The 19,959-nt window shown below is 42.5% G+C and overlaps 1 protein-coding gene across 4 annotated transcripts in view; it reads right to left on the bottom strand.

The window, feature by feature from the left end:
- Positions 1 to 2,368: 2,368 nt before the first annotated feature.
- Positions 2,369 to 19,959, bottom strand: part of igf2bp3 (insulin-like growth factor 2 mRNA binding protein 3) — a 30,729-nt gene continuing 13,138 nt past the window's right edge. For 2 of the 4 annotated variants that reach the window (XM_080442941.1, XM_080442940.1), the window contains exons 6-16: positions 19,571 to 19,849; positions 15,902 to 16,036; positions 15,311 to 15,433; positions 14,398 to 14,533; positions 11,653 to 11,784; positions 10,722 to 10,790; positions 8,710 to 8,832; positions 8,519 to 8,593; positions 4,177 to 4,308; positions 3,751 to 3,864; positions 2,369 to 3,213 (exon numbers count right to left, since the gene is read on the bottom strand). In XM_080442941.1, the coding sequence (XP_080299067.1) occupies positions 3,037 to 3,213; positions 3,751 to 3,864; positions 4,177 to 4,308; positions 8,519 to 8,593; positions 8,710 to 8,832; positions 10,722 to 10,790; positions 11,653 to 11,784; positions 14,398 to 14,533; positions 15,311 to 15,433; positions 15,902 to 16,036; positions 19,571 to 19,849 (1,495 nt within the window). In that variant the 3' untranslated portion in view covers positions 2,369 to 3,036. The remainder of the gene's footprint in view (positions 3,214 to 3,750; positions 3,865 to 4,176; positions 4,309 to 8,518; positions 8,594 to 8,709; positions 8,833 to 10,721; positions 10,791 to 11,652; positions 11,785 to 14,397; positions 14,534 to 15,310; positions 15,434 to 15,901; positions 16,037 to 19,570; positions 19,850 to 19,959) is intronic. The other 2 variants (XM_080442943.1, XM_080442942.1) reach the window with 2 other exon arrangements.

The following is a 19,959-nucleotide window of genomic DNA, read 5'->3' on the forward strand; positions in this document are numbered from 1 at the left end:
TTAATCTTTCATTTCTAAAGAGTACATGATTTTTAGTTAAGTTTTCTTTCATATCTGGGGAAGCAAGGACAGGTGGGGGGAAGGGGGGGCTAAAAATCTAAATCGATAGAATGCCTCTAATTCAAATACGTGTCTAAAGAGGTAGATCAAAAAACACTGAGGAGGGAGAGAGAAGGGGGGCAGTTGGGGAAGGGTGGCGGGGATTATTTTAAGTATCACTTGTGCCCCTCAGGTTAAGCGCGGTGTTGGATTGCGCGAGCACGCACGCGCCCGTGCGGAGAGCAGTGTTCCAGAGGGACTGAGGTATCGCTGCGCGCTGGCGCTAGGTGGAGGGCGGGGTGGGAAGGGGGGGAGGGCAGGGCGGGGTGAGGCGTGCACCATGTCACACATACACCGCCCTTCTCCACCCTCTCCCTCCACCTCAGCTGAGGTAGACTGCGTTCCATTGTGGAAGCATGGATACACTAGCACTTTTACCACAATCAGCATATTTACATTCGGCATCAAAGAACCAAAAAAAAAGAAATAAACTCTACTCAGTATATTTAGGCTAAGATTTGTTGGATATTACTCTCTCTCCAATCAAGATTAATTCTGAAAATTTGTGCCGTTTTTGCCCCCCACCCCCCCCAATGAAAAACATCACTTCAATCAACCTATAGCAGCTGCTGCTGCAGGTTACACAAACTGTGTCCTTTCGGTTTCAGATCCTAAAGTGAAAAAAAAAACAAAAAAAACAAAACAAAGCATCTATCAGTGTGACTCCCCTAACCTCACCATGCACTTAAAACACTTTGGTATAGGTTTGGGTTGTGTACTTACTTTGTTATGAAGCAACTAGTCCAACAGGCATGATATCTTGCTCAGTTGGTTATCATCCAAATATTGTCTCATTGACTTTACATTGTAGGGTTAGGGTCAAAGTCACTCTTTTAGCACATAAACGAAAACAAACAAAGTAGATCCTGCCAATATATAACATCACAAAACGGTACTTTTTCACCCCAACTTCCTGCTGATTTTGCCATTTGTAATAGGAAGAAGGCCCAGACTCGAGCCGCATATCCAGATCTTTAAATAGTAAAATCAACGGGAAGTTGACCATTTCTATTTGAAAAAGATACCATACCAGGGTTTGTGATGTTATATAGTGGCAGAATCAGCATTGTTTGTGTTCATTTATGTGCTAAAAGGGTGACTTATATCAAGCTCTAATCAGTGGAGCAACGGTGCAAGCTATCTCAATTGGACTAGGTACATCATGGAAAACTATCTACACAATCAAAACCTCTACCAAAATGCCGTTGCACTTTAACAACACTAACATTGACTCAGTGGCCTGGCTATGAGGGCCACAACAAACTGATGAAGCTCGCTCCATAAAAAAAACAAAAACAACCACCGGGTACGGGGCCTCGCCAAAAGACTGCAATGTAAAGGAGGCTGTTCGGAAAGCCTATAAAGCAGCTGGCCAGAGAACTTAGCGGGTAACTACCACCATTTCTAATGGCAGCTACACTGAAGCCCACAAGCCCTTCTAGGAAGGCAACAAAGGGACAAAGTACAAATAAACGTGACAAATCAAAGTGTACCGTCAACAAGTATGTAAATCCCAAAACTAAATGGCATTGCTGCAATTATGTACGGTTGGCATTATTCGGCATGTCCAATAAGTGTAGCTTTATACTTTTTTTTTTTTTAAAGAAGATGATGGTGGACCCTCAGGCAAAAAAACTGAGGTGATTTTCTCGATATTCCTGTCAGCCGCCAGCCGATAGGGCGCCAACTCTCGCTCCGGGGCTGCTATGTACAGACATTATGTACAAGATCATCATAGTCATACATACACATGTACAACGCCGCCTAAAGCACCAGAGTTGAAGGCAAGGTCAGATGGCAGCTGACCAAATTTTAAATTTTCTTAAAAAAATAAAAATGTTCAAGAACTATCAGCTTTATAAAGTATACAAAATACCACAAAAGCAAAATAAAAAAAGAAAAGGAACATTTTTTTTCATATATATATAATCATTTTTCTTTTCTCTTCTGAGGTACTAGGATCCTGAGGTAGTTCAGTAAAATGCATATTAAATTGGTTTTCCTGGGCAGCGGCTGTTCGGCACCATTCTCCAAAGTGTCGACTGGCCATTCTGCCCTCTCACCTCTCTAAATATATATTTATATACGTATATAGGTATATCTATAAAATGCATCCGAATTTATAAAATGCCACTATCGATACAGGGGCAGGACGCCCCATATATCCACCCTTTTCAGGGGGTCCTGTCCCAAAACAAGAATTATACCCCTAAACCCTGCCCACCCAGTCTAAGCCAACATCCCCACCCCACCCACCCCAAATCAACCTTTCTCTTGGTCCTTCCAGGACTCGGATCGCAATGCCTTTTTTCCTTTCCAAAGAAAACTCAGGAGAGAAAGCTTCATCAACCAATTCAACTGTTAAACACTCCATTCCAGGGGTTAAAATGGGAGAGAAAAAAAAATGGAAAAATAAGTGTCGACTAAAACTGACGTCAAATCGAACATCTTGTCAACGTGCAAGGTTTTATAGAACCGCACCAACCAAGTGATAGGAGAGGGAGGATCGTTATTTCCTCTTTCTAGTGTTAAAAGGGAAACCAACCAGAAAAATAAAAAATAAATTCATTATCAAGTACACACCCGTGAGGGAGGGGGGAGGGGGGTAGGCGAAGGGGTGTGTGCACATTTCAGAGGGCAGGTGACGTCCTCAGAAGTACATTCTCACAGAGATGCAGAGAGGTGAGGTGGGTGGGGGGGGAGAAGGGTGGCATCAGGGTCTCTCGTCTGCGCTCCACATATATCAACGAGAGAGCGGGAGGGGGGGGGCAGGTTTTCAGTCACGTTCCCATGACCTTTGACCCCTGAGGGGGAGCATGATGACACTCCCCCCCCCACCGACCCCCTGTGTGTTCTTCCCCCTGAGTTCGCGCTGCACCCGTCCATGTCTTCGGGCAGATTCAGTCACCGTTCCTCCCAGGACCGCTGGAGGAGGATCTACTTCCTACTATTGGACCTAGCTGGCGGCTGAGGTCCGGAGCCGGAGCCGGGTCCGGAGCCGGGTCCGGAGCTGGGGCCGGAGCCGGGGCCAGGGCTGGGGCCCTGGGGCTGGGGCTTGGGCTGCTGTTGCCTCCTGACCTGGGACAAGATCTCCTGGATTTTCCTCTGGGCCAGCTGGAGACATAATTACTTTGTTTAATCATCTTAATCAAGTAGTGCTTTCAAAATGTTACATAATAATGAAGTATATTTACATCTCTCCATCATAAAAGCATACACGTTCACATCTCTCCATCATATACAGTACATGAGAGCGTATGCATGTATATACTGTATACACATATGAGTAAATATAAATAAAAAAGACATGGCAAGTTAAGGATAAAGGTTACAAGTATCGCAGGTAGTCTTACGTGACCAAATTTTGCCATCAGAGATCAACGTTTTAACTCATCGACCCGGTCTTCTTAGAATCTAACGTGTACCACATCAAGGAGCTCAAAGTTAAAGTTAAGCTCATTGAAGGGCAAATATCCGGAGCTGGCTTCCACTTACAAAAAAAAAGAAGAAAAGGTACCAAGTTCTTTGTTTTATTGTACACCCGTGGCAAGAGATCAGCTTAAAAGCTTTTGGGGGAAACCAGAGCCAGGGAGTGGGGGCACGCGCTTACTTTAACAGCTCTGTTAGCTTGTGGGCAGACAAGACACTAACCTGGCTTGCATAGAAGTGTCCGCTAATTTTCACAATCACTTGATCGTTTTCATCAGGCGTCTGCTCTCTGGGAACCACCACCTCTGCGCTGGTTAGGTTTTGAAGCTCGTTCACCTGAAACCCAATAAGGGAGATGGTGGGGATGAATAAAGGAATGCAAAAATCGAATTCTATAGAAATGCAGTTTCTATAAAGAATTTTAGCATCACCAACATTGTCCCATTTGACCTTTTTGATGACAATTCTGCTTTATTTAAAGCAGTGGAGTTAGACAGGGAGGAGAAGAGGAAAAGGGCAACACAAGTCACAATTCAACAAAATACTAATTTGAACCCAGAATATTGCAATGATGACGGTTGGTGTTGATATATGATCGTCACACCAAATTGGTTGTGAGGAAATGTTAAATATTCTGAGGGTACCCACCGTTTTGCCACCCTTTCCGATGACACGTCCAGCAGCAAAGGAGGGCACCTTAATGTGAGCCTCCAGTTTCACCTCCTCTTTGGGCCCGAAGAAGTTCTCCTCTTTCAGCTTCCCGAAAATACGACCCTGAGCCTGAAGCAGAGCAAAGAAAGAGGTTGATGATTTGCCATTAATTACAGTAAATACAGACTTTAGGACCAATTTGATGAACACAAACACGTTTGATGATCATAGTTTCGTTTATTTTTCCAACTTTTATTTTGTACGACCATTTTAAAAAGAAATGCAATTGCTTTCAATATTGTATGTTTCACTGTCTTTGTTCTCCCTTTTGTCATGGTTGTATATTAATTTCTCTTTTTCAAGCTTATAAGGCCCCGAATACAATGGATGCATCACCTCAGTGTGGCAGCGACTCGTTGAAAAGAAATGCCAGATTTACACTTAGTTGCGCACTGGTGTCGCTCGCTGAAAATAACCAATCTGCTATTTTCAGCACGCAACACCACCGTCACAGAACAGTATAAAACAAGCCAACGCTGCCAATGTGAACAGCAGGCATGTCTGCTGTTCACACTTGCACCATTTATTATTCAGAAAGGGATCTATGATATCAAATCAAATATAAAAAGGTCCCGCATGTTTGTCCTGATGAAGGTCTAATGACGGGGATGTCAATTTAGTAAAGAGCATCCTTTTTGCAAGTTCCAGACTGTGCACTGTGCAGGACCCTTTTCTTTGATATCGTAGATCCCTTTGAGTATTTGGACCTTCCTGGTTGTCATATGCACCTGTCACTAACCTTTGATGTGTGCATCGGCCTTCTTTAAAATAAAATAAACACCATTAATTAAAATGGTTCATTTGACAAGTGGTAACAATTGTAAAAAATATAATAGACATTTGGGTGGGCCATGGAAAACCATCACAGACTTAATGGCCATGAAATCTCAAAATTCTGACCGGCAACTAGTTATTTACATGATCACCACACTATAGGCAAAAACTCGGACTGAATCTGATGTGCGCTTTGTCAGCTACGGTTACATGAACTTTCATTCTTAATTTAATCCAACTCATTTTATTTAGATGAAATCACAGCCAGATCCAACCTTGTCAGTCAATTAAATAGTAAATCCAAGCATAGTGATATTACAATTGAGAATCGACAACGTGCAATAGGAAATTCCAAAGGTCTAGCCTACATATTCCATCATTCAGAAATGCGCAGAGCCTACAAATTGTTTTTTACAATTCATCAATGGGCCCAACATTGTACAGATCAATAATTTTGGTTACTTCAAGCAGCCCCTTAACTCATTAGGATGAAAGAAAGCTCAGCCAGCACATAATGCCGTAATTACACTGTAAAACATTTGAGCAAAGAAGCAATGGACATTCTTTGTTATGCGTCTGACATTCTGTTGATACAGGGATTGAAATGTATATAATGCCGATACAATGCCCAAAATTATGCATGGCCAGCTGGCCAAGACGCACTATAGAAACTCGACCACTGGGTACGCGATCCACTTGATTGCTTGCCCCCAAAAATCCAGTAACATAATTTCACAATAATTAATTGTCTAGTTGCCTTTTGTCTAGTAGTGTGTTTATTGTAGAGATTCTACACTCTTCAAGGGTCACGTAACAATACTACACAGGGTTTGACCCAATGAAAACAGTGCGTGTGAAGAGGCAGAAAACAGCAAATGAACCACATGTCACGTTAGCTGGGGTACATGTGAATTGTGATATAGAATGCAGGCCTCCGGAAATATATTACAATTATATTCCAAACTGTGGTCACGTTAGGCTGGTAATTGCTGGTTTCGGCCTTTTTTTAATGATGAAAGACGGAAAATATAATTCCCTCTGGACATCCTGGCCAGTGCAAAAGAAAAGAGAACATACTGCAAATCAGACACATTTAAAGTCAATTAAATACGATCTACGAATAGACAATCTAAAATGCACTAAATAGTGTTTAGTTAACTAATGCATGAGTGTCCTTTAAACCACCCTGCTTCAAACAGTGTGCGGATGTTTTATCATCTCCTTGATTCTTGCCTTGATGTCCAGCACCTGGCCTAAATACAGGCCTAAGATGTGCAGACAATCACCTCTGTGAAATGTACAGCAAGTAACATGCCCACAGTTAAGCATGCAGGCATGTTAATGCGTTTGTTGTTAAGAAAGTTTAATGTGTCATTTAGCATCATATCGTTCATGGCCTGCATTGAAAATGTATATGCCCGTTTTCTATTACAATGTCCAACAAACAGGACATTCTGGCCGGCAGTTAACCCATTAACACATTAACTGCCAAGACCGTAGTCCTACGGGCCGTTAAATCCAACTGTTAAGCGCCGAGACCGTAGCCCTACGGGCTGCGGTCTTTTCGCGCATGCGCGGTCCAGGTGCACTTTCGGATTTTTTTTGATCCACTTCCGTTTCCGGTTTGATGACAGGAAATAGAATTATTTGGGATCCGGTTTTCACGATCACGCCCGCTCCCATTCTACAGACGAAACTGAAACTCAATTCTCTTCCTGTAGTTTTTTCTCCTCGCATTTCACTGTTTAACGTAATCCGCTCTAACTCAAACATGGATGCCCCGTTTGACACGTGGTTTTCACTGGGAGATACAGGGAGATCTCGCGGATGTAAACAGACTGTGTAGCGCTCAATCTTAAGGATTTTAACAAGATCTATGGCGACATGAAAAAAACAAAAAAACAACAAAAACACCTTGGCACTGGTGAGTACATTATGAGATTAGCCCTTGGCAGTGGATGTGTTAAGACCGGGGACGCATCTGCGTCTCATTTTAAGATTTCTTTGGGCTATTCAAAAATAGCAGATCTACAAGCTCATAGCGCGGCACCGAGTGCCGCGCTACGAGCTTGCAGATCTGCTATTTTTGAAAAATCTTGAAAAAATATTTTCCAGATTTTTTTCAAAAAACTGTTGAGATTTAGATTTTTTTAAAGAATCGCCTCAGGTCTCAATGGGTTAAACATCCTAGTGCGACCTCTGGTTCCAACTAAGAGCTCAGGTGTTCTTTTTTTTAAATTACTAGATCAAATTGGTTTATTTTCTTCAATATGAGGGTCAATTGACTGTTATATTTGCAGATTCAAATGCCAAAACTCCAGATTGCCATCTGGCAGAAAATGCACCACGCCGACATGAGTGGTGTGGCCAGTCTGACCACTTGATGCTGAAAGGAAAAGCAAGACGTTCCCCAACGCACACGCGCCGCAGCTGCAGGGTTTTTTGACCCGTACAACAACCAATTCACACCAGCAGCGTCACAACGCTGGCACCTGCTTCAATGCACTGTCTGTAGAGACTAGTGTCTTGACGCTTTTCCAGTGTCCGGAAGCTTGACAGCAAAAAGCATCAACTTTGACGCTAGTGCACTAGTATCCAACCCCCCGACTCACCAGGGAGAAAACGTTTTCTGCCCGTCAGCCATCTTTTCTCGCACTGCATTGAAACCAGGAAATACTACCATGATTTCTCTTTTTAGTTGTTGATCTGTGTATATAAAATATTTTTCTCTGTGAATCTCACCAACGTTGTCCTCAATTTGTTTATGCGTATTTAAGATAATAAAGATCACTACAAGTCATTTTGTATTTTAGCTCCGGTGCTGTGAGCGAGTCAGGCCAGCTGCTCTGCCCTGGCAGGCAGCTCTCGCCGGGCGTGCAATACTTCACTTTACACAACTTGCAACTAAATTTAGTACAAATGAACTGCTGTACGGACGATTGGCCGTAGTGAATATCAAAGTTTTAAACAACTAGCAGAACTAAAAATTCATCATAGGGGCACCGCTGGCCTAGTTGTTAGGGCACATACCACATATAGGCCCGAATGCGTCCCTCTCCCCGTTTCCGGTCTCTTTCTACTATGTACTATCAATAAAGGCAGAAAAGCCCCAAAAATAAATACATCAATAAAAAAGAAATCATCAGCAGAGGTCATCCAGAACATATTTTTCTCTATGCAACATATGACACAATCAGAGCGAGACAACAGATACCAACAGAAAAGGAAGAATGGATCTGAAACTGATTTAACCAATATATAAATAGACAAACAGATTAGGCTAAACTAGAGAAGTGTGCTCCTCAGATTAGCTGTTCACAGACGGACACACACACACACACACACACACACACACGAGGACGGACGGACGGACAGAGCCGAAAACATACGTTTCTGCCACGCCGTCAGCCTGGCGGAGACAATTATGCCTAGGCCACTGCTAAATCCATAAGGTCATATGAGCCAGTCTGATATACTATGAACAAGCGTAGTTGAGTCATCATACCTTAAACTGAGCCTCTGGTGGTCCAGCGATGATGACCATCCTCTGTTTGGCGTCCATTCCCTCCGCTGGTGCGATCTGGAGGAGGGCAGACAGCATTAGAAACAGCCCAAACCTCTCATTTACACCAGTCGAGGACAGCAAATCTTTGATGGACAGCCGGTCAAGTTGTGAACCTCAATGTTGTCATTCACCTTGATGGAGGCCCCAGCAAAGCGCGACAGCTGCTTGATGTGTTGACCCTGTTTGCCAATGATGGCTCCAACGGCCAGTGCTGGGATGAAAAGGTGAACCGTCTCCGACTCAGGCTGCCCCTGCTGGGTACAACCACACATACACACACACACACACGGTCAGATCGTAAAAGATCAGGCAGCCATTGGTGTGACCAACTGACCATGTAGACGATCATTCAGTGAAGAGTTGCAGCCCCACTGCTCAAATGCAGAAAGCAAAGAAAGTGACCCTACAAGTAAAACTACCCAATTCATTCAATGCGTTGTGAGCTAGTGTGATTTTTGTAGCTTGTAGATCAGCAATTCTTGCGTGACTACACCAAATACACGCTTCGGTTAATCACAAATGTAATAGCGATGTAAAAAAACAACTATAGTTGCAGGCCTAGATTCAGCAACATTTGACCTCATGGCATGCGCCCTAGATATCTATGGTCTGCCAAACAGGAACATTGATATAAGTTTAACTGATTATCAGCTGGACCCGGCATATCCTAAAAATGACTTGTTCTACTTTTAAGTTCATACGATTAATCATGTGATTGCCACTAGCTCCACAAGTCTTTCATAGTTTCCATCAGTATACAAACTTGTAATGTATCAAAATCTGGCTCATAGTTTCCACCAGTATACAAACTTGTAATGTATCAAAATCTGGCTCTCCCAATATAAAACGCTCTCCCAATATAAAACGCAGATGCAAATACACCGCAACTAGTCAATCAGAAATCTACTAGTACAAGGCAGTTTTTTTTGTTATATTTCAATGAAATTAAGAGCAGTGCTCCTACTTTTGTTAACAGCCGTTTATGTAATTGCACTGCAACTGTAAAATATTTGATTTAGCAAAAAGAGCAAATTGGTACCTACTGTAAATTGGTATATAGTCTAGCAACAGCAGTAGCTAACATCAGAACTTCCCACATGCATTAGTTTTATGCACCCAGCTTAAAATAAAAAAAGAATCTGTGGTGAACACATGGAGGCACTGCTCTGAGGAGAGTAAATCTCAACTATTTGATTACTAGGGAAATTGCATGACGACATCTCAAATTTCACGATTCAATTTGATTATTTTACACTGAATTCACAAAAGTCTCTATTGACACATTTACTCTGCATTAGGGGAATACAAAAAACAAGCTATACAGCAAGCTTCAAGTTTAAGCGCCATCTCTCATTGAACTTTATTTTGGTGGGGGAAAAAAAAAATCTATAATAATCTATTTTAACGTACAAAGTCGATGCAGTTGAATCGCTACATCACGATGCATCGATGCATTTTTACACCCCTAACTGCTCTGAATCCCCATGCCTTTTCCATCTCATTTCACAGCACCTTCCGCAAACCTGATTAGAGTAGATGATTATATTAAGAGATGCCTAGCCGCAGACTGCCACAGCAAATCGCTTATATCAGAGGGAGGTCTGTGTGTATGATAGACTATAAAGATCTGGAAGAGGTGGTGGTAGCATCGTCCAAGAGGAACAACAAGTAGCGTTGTTGGTTTTGGATGAGGCCCAATGTTCTGGTCGATATGTCAGCAGAGGGCGGACTAATAACTTGCTTTGGCAGGCTCCGAATGAGGATGGAGATTTCAATAATGAGGATGATGTTTTACTGGCTTGTTTTGAAAACACTGCTCTTTCGAAATGACCCTGAAGCCACGTGCACATTTTAACAGAAATTCTGATTCCTTCTTAAGCATTTTCAAAATAGCTTGATGTTCTGTTCTGACCAAAAAACAGTAGGCTATATGTCGTTTGCCCTCCAGGACTAAAAGTAAGACTAAGGATGCTAAAAGATGCTAAAGGTTTGGTCATAAAAAGATGAGTTAGGCCCTTCTTACAAAAGGCCAAAGATTACTGGACAGTGGGAGGAAGTGCTTAGATGTGGCAAGCCCTGCCCTCTAATCCCGTAGCGAGCAGCCTCAAGCCGTGCAAAGCACTGAGGGGAACGGGTGACTTACAGCGAGGGGCTGGCTGCTCGCAGACAACACAGAGGCCCAAAATGGCCCTTCGCAGCCAAAGGGACCGCTCTACAGGGAAAAAGAATGACATGAAACTGAGTTGACGTGGACCCCAAGATGGCTGCTATTATGGATGAATGAATGTTAGACACTTGACTGGTAAAGCCCCAGATTGGCACCAGCACCAACAACTGCTGTGAGGAGGAATGGACCTTCCTTCCTTCCACTCACACCTGTAAACTCACCATTACATTTGTGACAAAAATCACTGTTTTCTACTGCACTTGAACGCCTCATTCTCCTTTGTGCAAGCACATTCTCTTCATGTGCTTGCACAACGGAAACTTTACACACCATATACAGTATATGGAAAATTCTGTTTATGAAAAAAATCTGTTTATGAAATGCAGGACAAGATGTGCGTTAAAACATTTTAACCAGGCAAGTCATTAAGAAGTAATTGGTAGCCTGGCAAAAGGAAAGGACTTTTTAGGGATAGGGTGAGGCCACTCATGTTCTTTTGACAAAATCTTTGAATCTACAATCAGCCTTTCTTCAATTAACAAATACACCAACAATAACATTGTTTATGGGAAACAGAGGGATACTGAACATGGGAGACGAGGCATTCTAGTGGAGAGGAAAGCGCCACTTGTTGCTGACAAGCAACAGGTTTGCAGCTACAGCATGACCACCATATCGTTGCCGTCGGGTGGAAACTTCATATGTCCAAAACGTACTTTGCAGGATTCAAATTAAAAAATAGCAAATGTGCAAGCTCATAATTTACTAAAACAGTGACGAAATAGGGCATTCATTATTTATTTATTTTTAAACAAAATTAGAATTTGGAGATGAGGTTTTTGCCCGACAGCGATGAGTGACATGACGACCAGGGGTGCTGATCAACAGCACAGACCAGGACACTCACCCCAAATGATGAGTATCCACCAGGGGCTCCGGGAGGTGGGGCGCTGAGCATAGAGGGACCCATACCTGGAGCTCCACCAGGGAACAGGCCCAGAGCATTTAGGTTTAGACCTGGGATCAGGTTGGACTGAAGCTGCAGAGAGAGGATATTTCAAACACATCAAGAACAACATACTTTAATCTAGTGCACCGTTTATCAACAAGTGGTAAATGGTTTAATTACAGGTGGTCCATGGAAAAATGTATTAAAATGTTAAAAAATATATAATGTACCTTTTTTTAATGTATTTAAATAGTCTTTATATACACTCACGGCTGGTGTGCGATACAAAGTATAAATCCGTCTTTAAGCGCATTAATACCAAATTTGAATAAAGATTACCATTATGCCTTCTTATATATGCAGTATAATATGGTGGCGAGATGGGGTGGTCTTTGAGGATTGTTCGAAATAGTCCAGATATAAAAAGGTTGCGAACCACTGGTCTAGTGGATATGATAAACTTTTATAGTAATCAGGTGTGTACTGCCCAAATTCTTCAGGGCATATACTGTCCTCTTCACCCGGAGCCCCAATTTCAACGTTGCTCCTACAGCATATTCGCAGAAGAAAACTGAAGAGCTGGGGTTGGGGGAATGACTTCTACCAGACTACTGGTGATGTGTGGGTCGACCCGTAACCCGCAGGTTCGATTAAGTTTCCATTGAAAATATCACAACACAATATGTTTTGTATAGTGTCCAGTGTTGAGGCTTCACCTAGGAGTCCCCCCCCAAATACTACCCGTAGCTTTTGTTTACACCGCCGGCGTCAAAACTCATTTTTTTCCAGGTCAGAAATACGAGGCTACCACTGAAGATATGGCCGACTTAATCAGAGCAAAGCTAAAAACGGGCGATGCTAAGGTTGCGCACAAAGTGGGCCAAAAAAGTAAGGTGTGAGAGAGAGAAACTAAAGAGAGAGAGTTCATGTTCAGAGATGGTAGACACCTACACATAGTCATAAGGCTATTATTGTGTTAAAGTTCACCGTTAGGATGAAGTTCGGATAAAAATCGTTTGTTTTCATGGTTTGAAACACCCGAATGGACATAAAAAAGGAGGCTGTGATAATGGGACACACAGACAACGCAACACGCTGGTTCACCAAGTGGGATTGAATCAGACTGCAGGTCGCGCCGACCGCAATGGTCCAGGAGCCTGCGCTGCATTGGGAATACTTCAGGTTTATGTGTGTGCGTGTGTGAGAGAGACAGAATTATGTCTTTAATGAAGGGTTACTCATTTTGCTGCTACTGAAAAATAAATAATTGGTGGTTTGCGGGTCGGTGGCCGATTAACGCATTATTACTGTGGGTTGGGCAGTGCGGATTGGCTCATGTAACAGGTTGGGTGGGTGCGGGATTAAAAATCTCTGATCCATGCATCACTAACCTATGCATTCCCCATATGAAATCACATTAACTACAAAGTAAGACTATGATCACTGCTAGATATTGACACTTTTTAGACCCAAAACAAACCTGTTCATGTGCAACAAAATTTGAAATCAACACATTTACTTTATCATTAATACATTGGTATTTTAAATAGATTTTAGAATCAATTTCATGTAGCCAAAAAAAATTTGATTGTAATTTGCAAGACATCAGATGTACATTCTTAAAGGGGAATTTTGGACCACGGTTTTCTTACCTTTTCTATGATATCCTAGGATGAATGGTACAGTAGAAAAATGTCATAACTTCATCCCGGGTCCGCCACAGCTTAAAACGTGCGCCAATAGGCCTTGCGCTAGATCGCATATTTTGATAGTTTTTTTTTGGAAGTCTCGCTAGGCGAGATTTCAATCTCGTCTAGCGAGACTACCGGTGTGGCGCATTCAACAATCACATTGCAGTGTTCTGTCACTATGAACGTCAGCTCTCACAAAAAAAAAAAAAAAAAAAGCTGTCAAAATATGCGATCTAGCGCAAGGCCTATTGGCGCAGGTTTTTAGCTGTGGCGGACCCGGGATGGAGTTATGATTTTTTTTTTACTGTACCATTCATCCTCGGATATCATAAGATCATAGAAAAAGGTAAGAAAACCGGTCCAAAATTCCCCTTTAAGTAGTAAGCTGACCTCAAATCGTCCATTTTATATCCAATACAGTGCATCAGCAAAATCAATTTAAACAAATGAATACTGATTTCGCCTCAACTGTGGAGAGGCTCGAAGCCTCATTATTGTCATGTGCCTCAAAGTAATGAGAAGGACTCTGCACACTGGGGGACAGAGAATAAGGACATTGGAGTTAAAGAACTTGCCGTTTCAGAAGGGGCTAAAATTAATGAATATGCTCAGGTAGTAATTACCGTTACTTAAGAGCTCTTCCCCCAAACCCCTGGCAACACTAGTGCTGTCCAGAAAGGCCTGAAGTCCACGTTTTGTTCCTCTTACAGCATGTTTCTGGACAATCTTATCTAAATTTGGATTATTTTTTTGCCATGGGATCTTAGCACATATCAATCACTTAAGCAACTATATTTTCATTAATGTTTGTTTTCACTTGAGGATTTTTTTTTCAATTTAATATTGTAATTTATGAGTTTTAGAACTACTAATACAGAAACAATTGTTTTAGTTTTACACGTGAACAAAATGTTTTTTTTTTCAACCCAAGGAGAAATGACTTGCCAAGCAAAACTATTCCAACTTTTGTCACCCTGCAGATAAACTTAGTCCTCCTGTCGAGTGAACTTACGTTCATGGCAGCAACGTCGTTCTCGTACGACTCCCTGATCTTCTTCATCACCTCTTCTTCAGCCCGGGCACACGCCTCGATGGAGCCCTTCACTGTGATGGTTCGCTCGGGGTTGTACAGGGTCAGGTCCTGGAGACTGGACACAAGACAAAATTAGAGCTATGGTGGGATGGAGAATGATATATTGTGAGTGGTTCATGATTCAATGCTTGGTACTTCAACAGTATATACACACCCAAGTGCTGGGAATGGTAAAGTCCCAGTCTTCAGGTGGTGGATCAATTGAAGCATTTATACGCATTAATAATAATAGAAATGTATTTAGCACGTACGACACATTACATGGTTTCACCTACTAATGTGGGTTAACGTGGTTATTTATTCAGTAGAATGCAATGAAATATCATCTAGCCTGCAGCAATCTCAGCATTAGGTGAATGGAAAACATTTTATCAGCGTTTCCGCCCCAGTTATCGTCAGTGTTAAGTGAAGATTTTGTTTTCAAGGAAGAAAAAAAATTCACACATGCACACATTTATATAAAATGAAGACTATGGTCTATATGGACAAAGAAGTAAAAGAAAAAGACGTAAAAAATCAGCATGCGAGAGTTGGAGACTGGAGGAGTAAAGTCATAACTGGGTGGGTATAAGTATAAACTGTTTAATACTTTACCAGGACATCTGCTATAGCCTTAATGAGTATTGCCTTAAGTGTTAAGATCATATTAGTGTGCAGGGTGTGCAGGTGAATGCATCCACTATGGGCATTACAGACAATGAGGTCAAACTAAGTTTGTGTACGTGTCTGTGTGTGTGTATTGGTTAATAACATACTGGTGTACCAAAAGTACAAACATTCCAAGAAGCCATAGTGGTTCTCCAAGAGGTTTGTGTGTCCAAGATCATCTTACGGTGAGATGGTGATCTTCGTCTCTGTGTCCTGCTCAATCTTCTTGAGGTTGCGGCCTTCCTTCCCAATCAATCTCCCCACAAAGTTGTTATGTGCCAGGATCTTCAATGGGATCTCCTCCGTACTGCAGAAGTCAAACATGCAAATAACATTCCTAGTTAATGATGTATCTCACCAGTGTTCTTGCATAATTCATAACAGCCTGACAGAATAATTGGTGTCAAGTTTAGGAAAACCCCAAAATCTGATTGCTTAACTGTGCCTAAAACAGGCACACAGCTGTAAATCTGCTGCAGCTCTCAACTTCATCATTGGGAGTGTAATTGGTGTGAGATATCACTTTGATACGAGAGTAGTTTAACTAAAGCTCATTTAATTTAGGTAATTAATCCACTGGAGGGCCTTTTAATACAAGAACAAAAACAACTTGCCGCGTCTTAGTTTATACAGAAGCCATCAATATTGAAAAAACTGCTTCCATGTACAGGTGGTTGAGCACTTCACGGAAATGTATGTGGGACTTTATGCACAATAGAAAACGGACCAACTTGCACCAACAGGTAATGTGCACGACACATGTGTGCAAACTCACAACTTTGTATCGACTGCCTCCTTCTGCATGATGTCCATGATGGCTCTGCAGGCGTTGGAGCAGCCTTCAGGGGTTGAGTGGACTGTAATGGGCTTCTCTGCTGCACCCGCATTCTCCTTTCTGTGGATGTCGATCCTGGAGAGGAAGAAAAGGAGGTGGATCGTGTAATTGTGGTTTTCACACTTTGCGCCCAAGGCACACCAATGGGCAAGTAAAGATCTCAAGGTACACCCGTATTCATAGAAAACATATCCTAATACAAGCTTGTTGGCTTTTTTCACCATCCTACTATAAATATGTAAAATCTGTCCATCTGTTGTTCACGTATCTCGAGAACCGTTCCTGACCAACTTCACCGGTGTCGAGTCGGATAGGAAGTTCTGGGTCCAACAGCTCCACCCATATATAAAAAGGCATATAAGGAGAACTGGTTGTCCAGAACCACCGATAGGATCGCTATGCCCATATATGACAGACGGACGGAAATCTCCAGACATGGGCATAAAGGGACACAGACGGGTACGCCGACAGATACAACGGGTAATGCATAACCGGGTGGGGCATGCATTTCCAAATTGCATCGTTCCTGACTTGCATCGTTCCCAAGTAGGCTGGTGTTGGCACCGGTCTAGTATCTTCTCATTTGTTTTGTAACTTGTTTCATTGATGTTATTTGATGCCATTTGTTTCCAATCGTTTATTTGATCGTTTGGTTTTTACTTTACCGTTTTAACTCCCTAGTGCAGGGCTTTTCAACTGAATGTGAACAAGGGACCACCGGGGATCAACCTGGAGACGACTGGTGTGTGTTGGGTGGAGATATGGGCTAAGATTAGTTTTTTTTTTTAGTTGCAGAGTCTAACTATTCTTGGCTGTGGTAGACAGGGACAGAGTCTCATTTTCTGGCTCCAACCTAGCCCTGTACTTATTGTTCAGGTATGCCAGTGTGAAAAACACTGTCACAGAGATATAGTTGCAAAAGGTAAAAAACACTTTGCTTTTACAGAAAGCTCTGGGAATTCTGCCTGACAACTCACCCAGAACATCACAAGAGGCTGTGTTTCATAAATGTGCCTCTTGACAGAGTCTGTGGACATGTCAATGAGCTTATCCTCTTCTGTAGTAGTTCAGCTTCAAGTACTTTTGGAATTGAACAAGCCTCTTCAAACGAGCCCTGATAATGACTTTAATTCCACTGTCATCATATCACAAATACCAATAGTTGTGGTCTACGTTTCTCCAAAATGGTAAAAGTGGGGGAAATTTCATATATATATATCCCATTCTTGAGAATTGGGCCAAATCATGTCCTACCAAAACATTTCAAATTATAATTTATTAACACTAATTTAAAAAAAAAGTTTGGTGAAAATATATTCTTAAAGGATTTATATATATGAATTACATTTATACAATGTTTTGGTCTAGTTTCCTTTTTTTTAACATCTAAACTTGCACTCAGAAAACACCCTCGTCTCAGACAAGGATTCACAGCTTTTTTTTTAAATGTTTTGTTGAAAGCATTAAAAAACTAACCATGTGCGTGTCCAAGATCGTTGTCAACTCAGTCAGATTTCTACAAAAACATAATTTAATCAGGCATAAACAGGTTTAGCTATATCCTAAGGTTCCCTGTCTTACTTCCCAGTTTTAAAAAAAGGCAATAAAGCTGTGGAAGCTCTGGTAAGCTTTATATTTTTTTCAACTCCATCAGTCCTTCTAAATCCAAACTAAAAATACTAAAATAGAATTACACTTTTTATTATTGTTACACCATTATTATTATTACACTATTAGCATTAATAGAACTCTAAGCAACATTTTTTTTGTCAACTCCGTCAGATGTCAACTCCATCAGATATGCCATCTTATGGAGTTGACCCCCCCCCCCCAAAAAAAAAGTTTGTCAACTCCGTCAGATGTCAACTCCATCAGATATGCCATCTTATGGAGTTGACCCCCCCCCCCAAAAAAAAAGAAAACTGTGGTAGGTTGGCCCATTACATGGTTAACAGTCAACACTTTGATCTTTAAAAATATCTTTTCCCGGCATAATTGAATATTAAAGAAATAAAGGTTTTGTCCCCATTCTCAAGAATGGGTGTGTGTGTATGGGTGTGTGTGTATGTATGTGTGTATGTGTATGTATGTGTATGTATGTGTATATATGTATATATATATATATATACATATATACATATATACATATATATCACAGGTAAATTGGCATTCCAGGTAAATTGGAAGTGGAGCGCTTGTTTTTAGGCTCGGGGCGGGGCTGCGATGCGAGGACGACTACGACAACATGGATATACATACATACTGGCCTCAGTGGCGCACTTCGATAATCATTGGACTCCCCATCCACTATCACTGGGAGTCTGGGTTTGACTCCCGCTTGGGACATTACATTTTCAAACAACCGCAGAGTTTTTTCGCCGATAAAGTATAGTTTTGGACCATGACGGAGGCGCACCGACTCAGCAGACCTTGAGGCCAAGGAGGCGCGTCCGAGCGCCTGCGCCGACCGGCCGATGGTCCGCTAGTCGACTAAGCGCCGTCCGAGTTATGTACCGATAGGCACAGAATCGTAAATGATGTTGTGGGGACTGCGTTTGCCCCTCTATGGTTTGCCCCAACTGCCAGTCACTGCACTAACATAGCCCGCCAGCCCCGCCTCCTCAGGCTCACCCCCTTGTGCTTCAACTGCATGGAATAAGGCTGTTCGCGGGTGTGTGTGTGTGTGTGTGTGTGTGTGTGTGTGTGTGTGTGTGTGTGTGTGTGTGTGTGTGTGTGTGTGTGTGTGTGTGTGTGTGTGTGTGTGTGTGTGTGTGTGTGTGTGTGTGTGTGTGTGCGCGTATGCGTGCGTGGTGTGGGACTCATGTCTGGCTTGCATTGCCCTCTAGCGTTGGTTCTACAGAATTGCCTGGGGGGTGGTGAAAACAAGCGCTTCTTTTCCAATTTACCTGGAATGCCAATTTACCTGTAAGATATACACACACTCTGCCATCCACTTGACTTTGAACGATTTTTTGAACTATTTACATTTTATCTGGCCGGCGGGTGGGCAGTGGTCCGGCTTGTCGAGCGTCTAGATGAACACAATTGGCCCGTGTTCTAGGGAGGGAAGCCGGGCTTGGAGGGTGATAATGGTCATTGCACGCACTCCTACGGGCTGGGGCGGCACCTGTCAGCGGGGACTGTTGGGCAGGAGGAGTACAACGAAGGCTCTATATCCTCCTGGTGGGGGCTCCTCACTGTCAGGTGAGTCAGTAGGATATGACAGCAGTGACAACACAGAAATGTGTGTGGGGAGGAATCAATTGACATAACTAAATTGGGGAGAAAAGGGGTAAAAAGGAATTGGCTACTCTAAATAAAATAAAAAAATTATAGTTAGTATTGAGTGTGAATGGCCCTTTAGAGTTACCCGGTTATATTTATTCTGTTTTGTAGAACACTTTGTAACCCTGCTTTGAGTGCTTTAGAAATCATCATCATCAATAGTGTGTAGTTGTCACAAAATCCCAAGGCACCCCTGGACTCGTCTCACGGCACACCAGTGTGTCTCGCCACACCAGAGTTATGCCAATACCACTGTGGGTAGTCAACATTGTTCAGGTTTACATTGCCAAGTAGAAACTACAGACACCTGCGATTCAAACTTACTTTGAGTGGGTCTGTTTGGTGATGTTACGGATAGTGGCGCCCTCCTTGCCGATGATCGCCCCAACAAACTGTGTCGGGACCAACATTCGCAGGGGCACATCTGACTGAAGTTTGGGTCTGGCACCCATACCCGGGGAGCCGGCGCGCGGGGGTCCACGGGGAGGGAATCCTCTCCTACCCCCCATTGAAGGGGCATCTGTTGCTGCCGTCTCATCTGGGATGTAGGACACTTTCAGGGCATAGTTCTCCATCATAAATCCATTCAGCTTCTCCATCGCTCTGTTGATCAGAAGAAAGTTGTTAAAAGTTGTTAAGAGACAGGCAGGGTGAAGCTTTCTGCCCTGTTCTAGCAAATATTGGTATAATGTTCAGCCTCACAGGTAACAAAC

The sequence above is a fragment of the Gymnoscopelus braueri genome, assembly GCF_963280865.1.
Source record: "Gymnoscopelus braueri genome assembly, chromosome: 11".
Lineage (NCBI taxonomy): Eukaryota > Metazoa > Chordata > Actinopteri > Myctophiformes > Myctophidae > Gymnoscopelus > Gymnoscopelus braueri.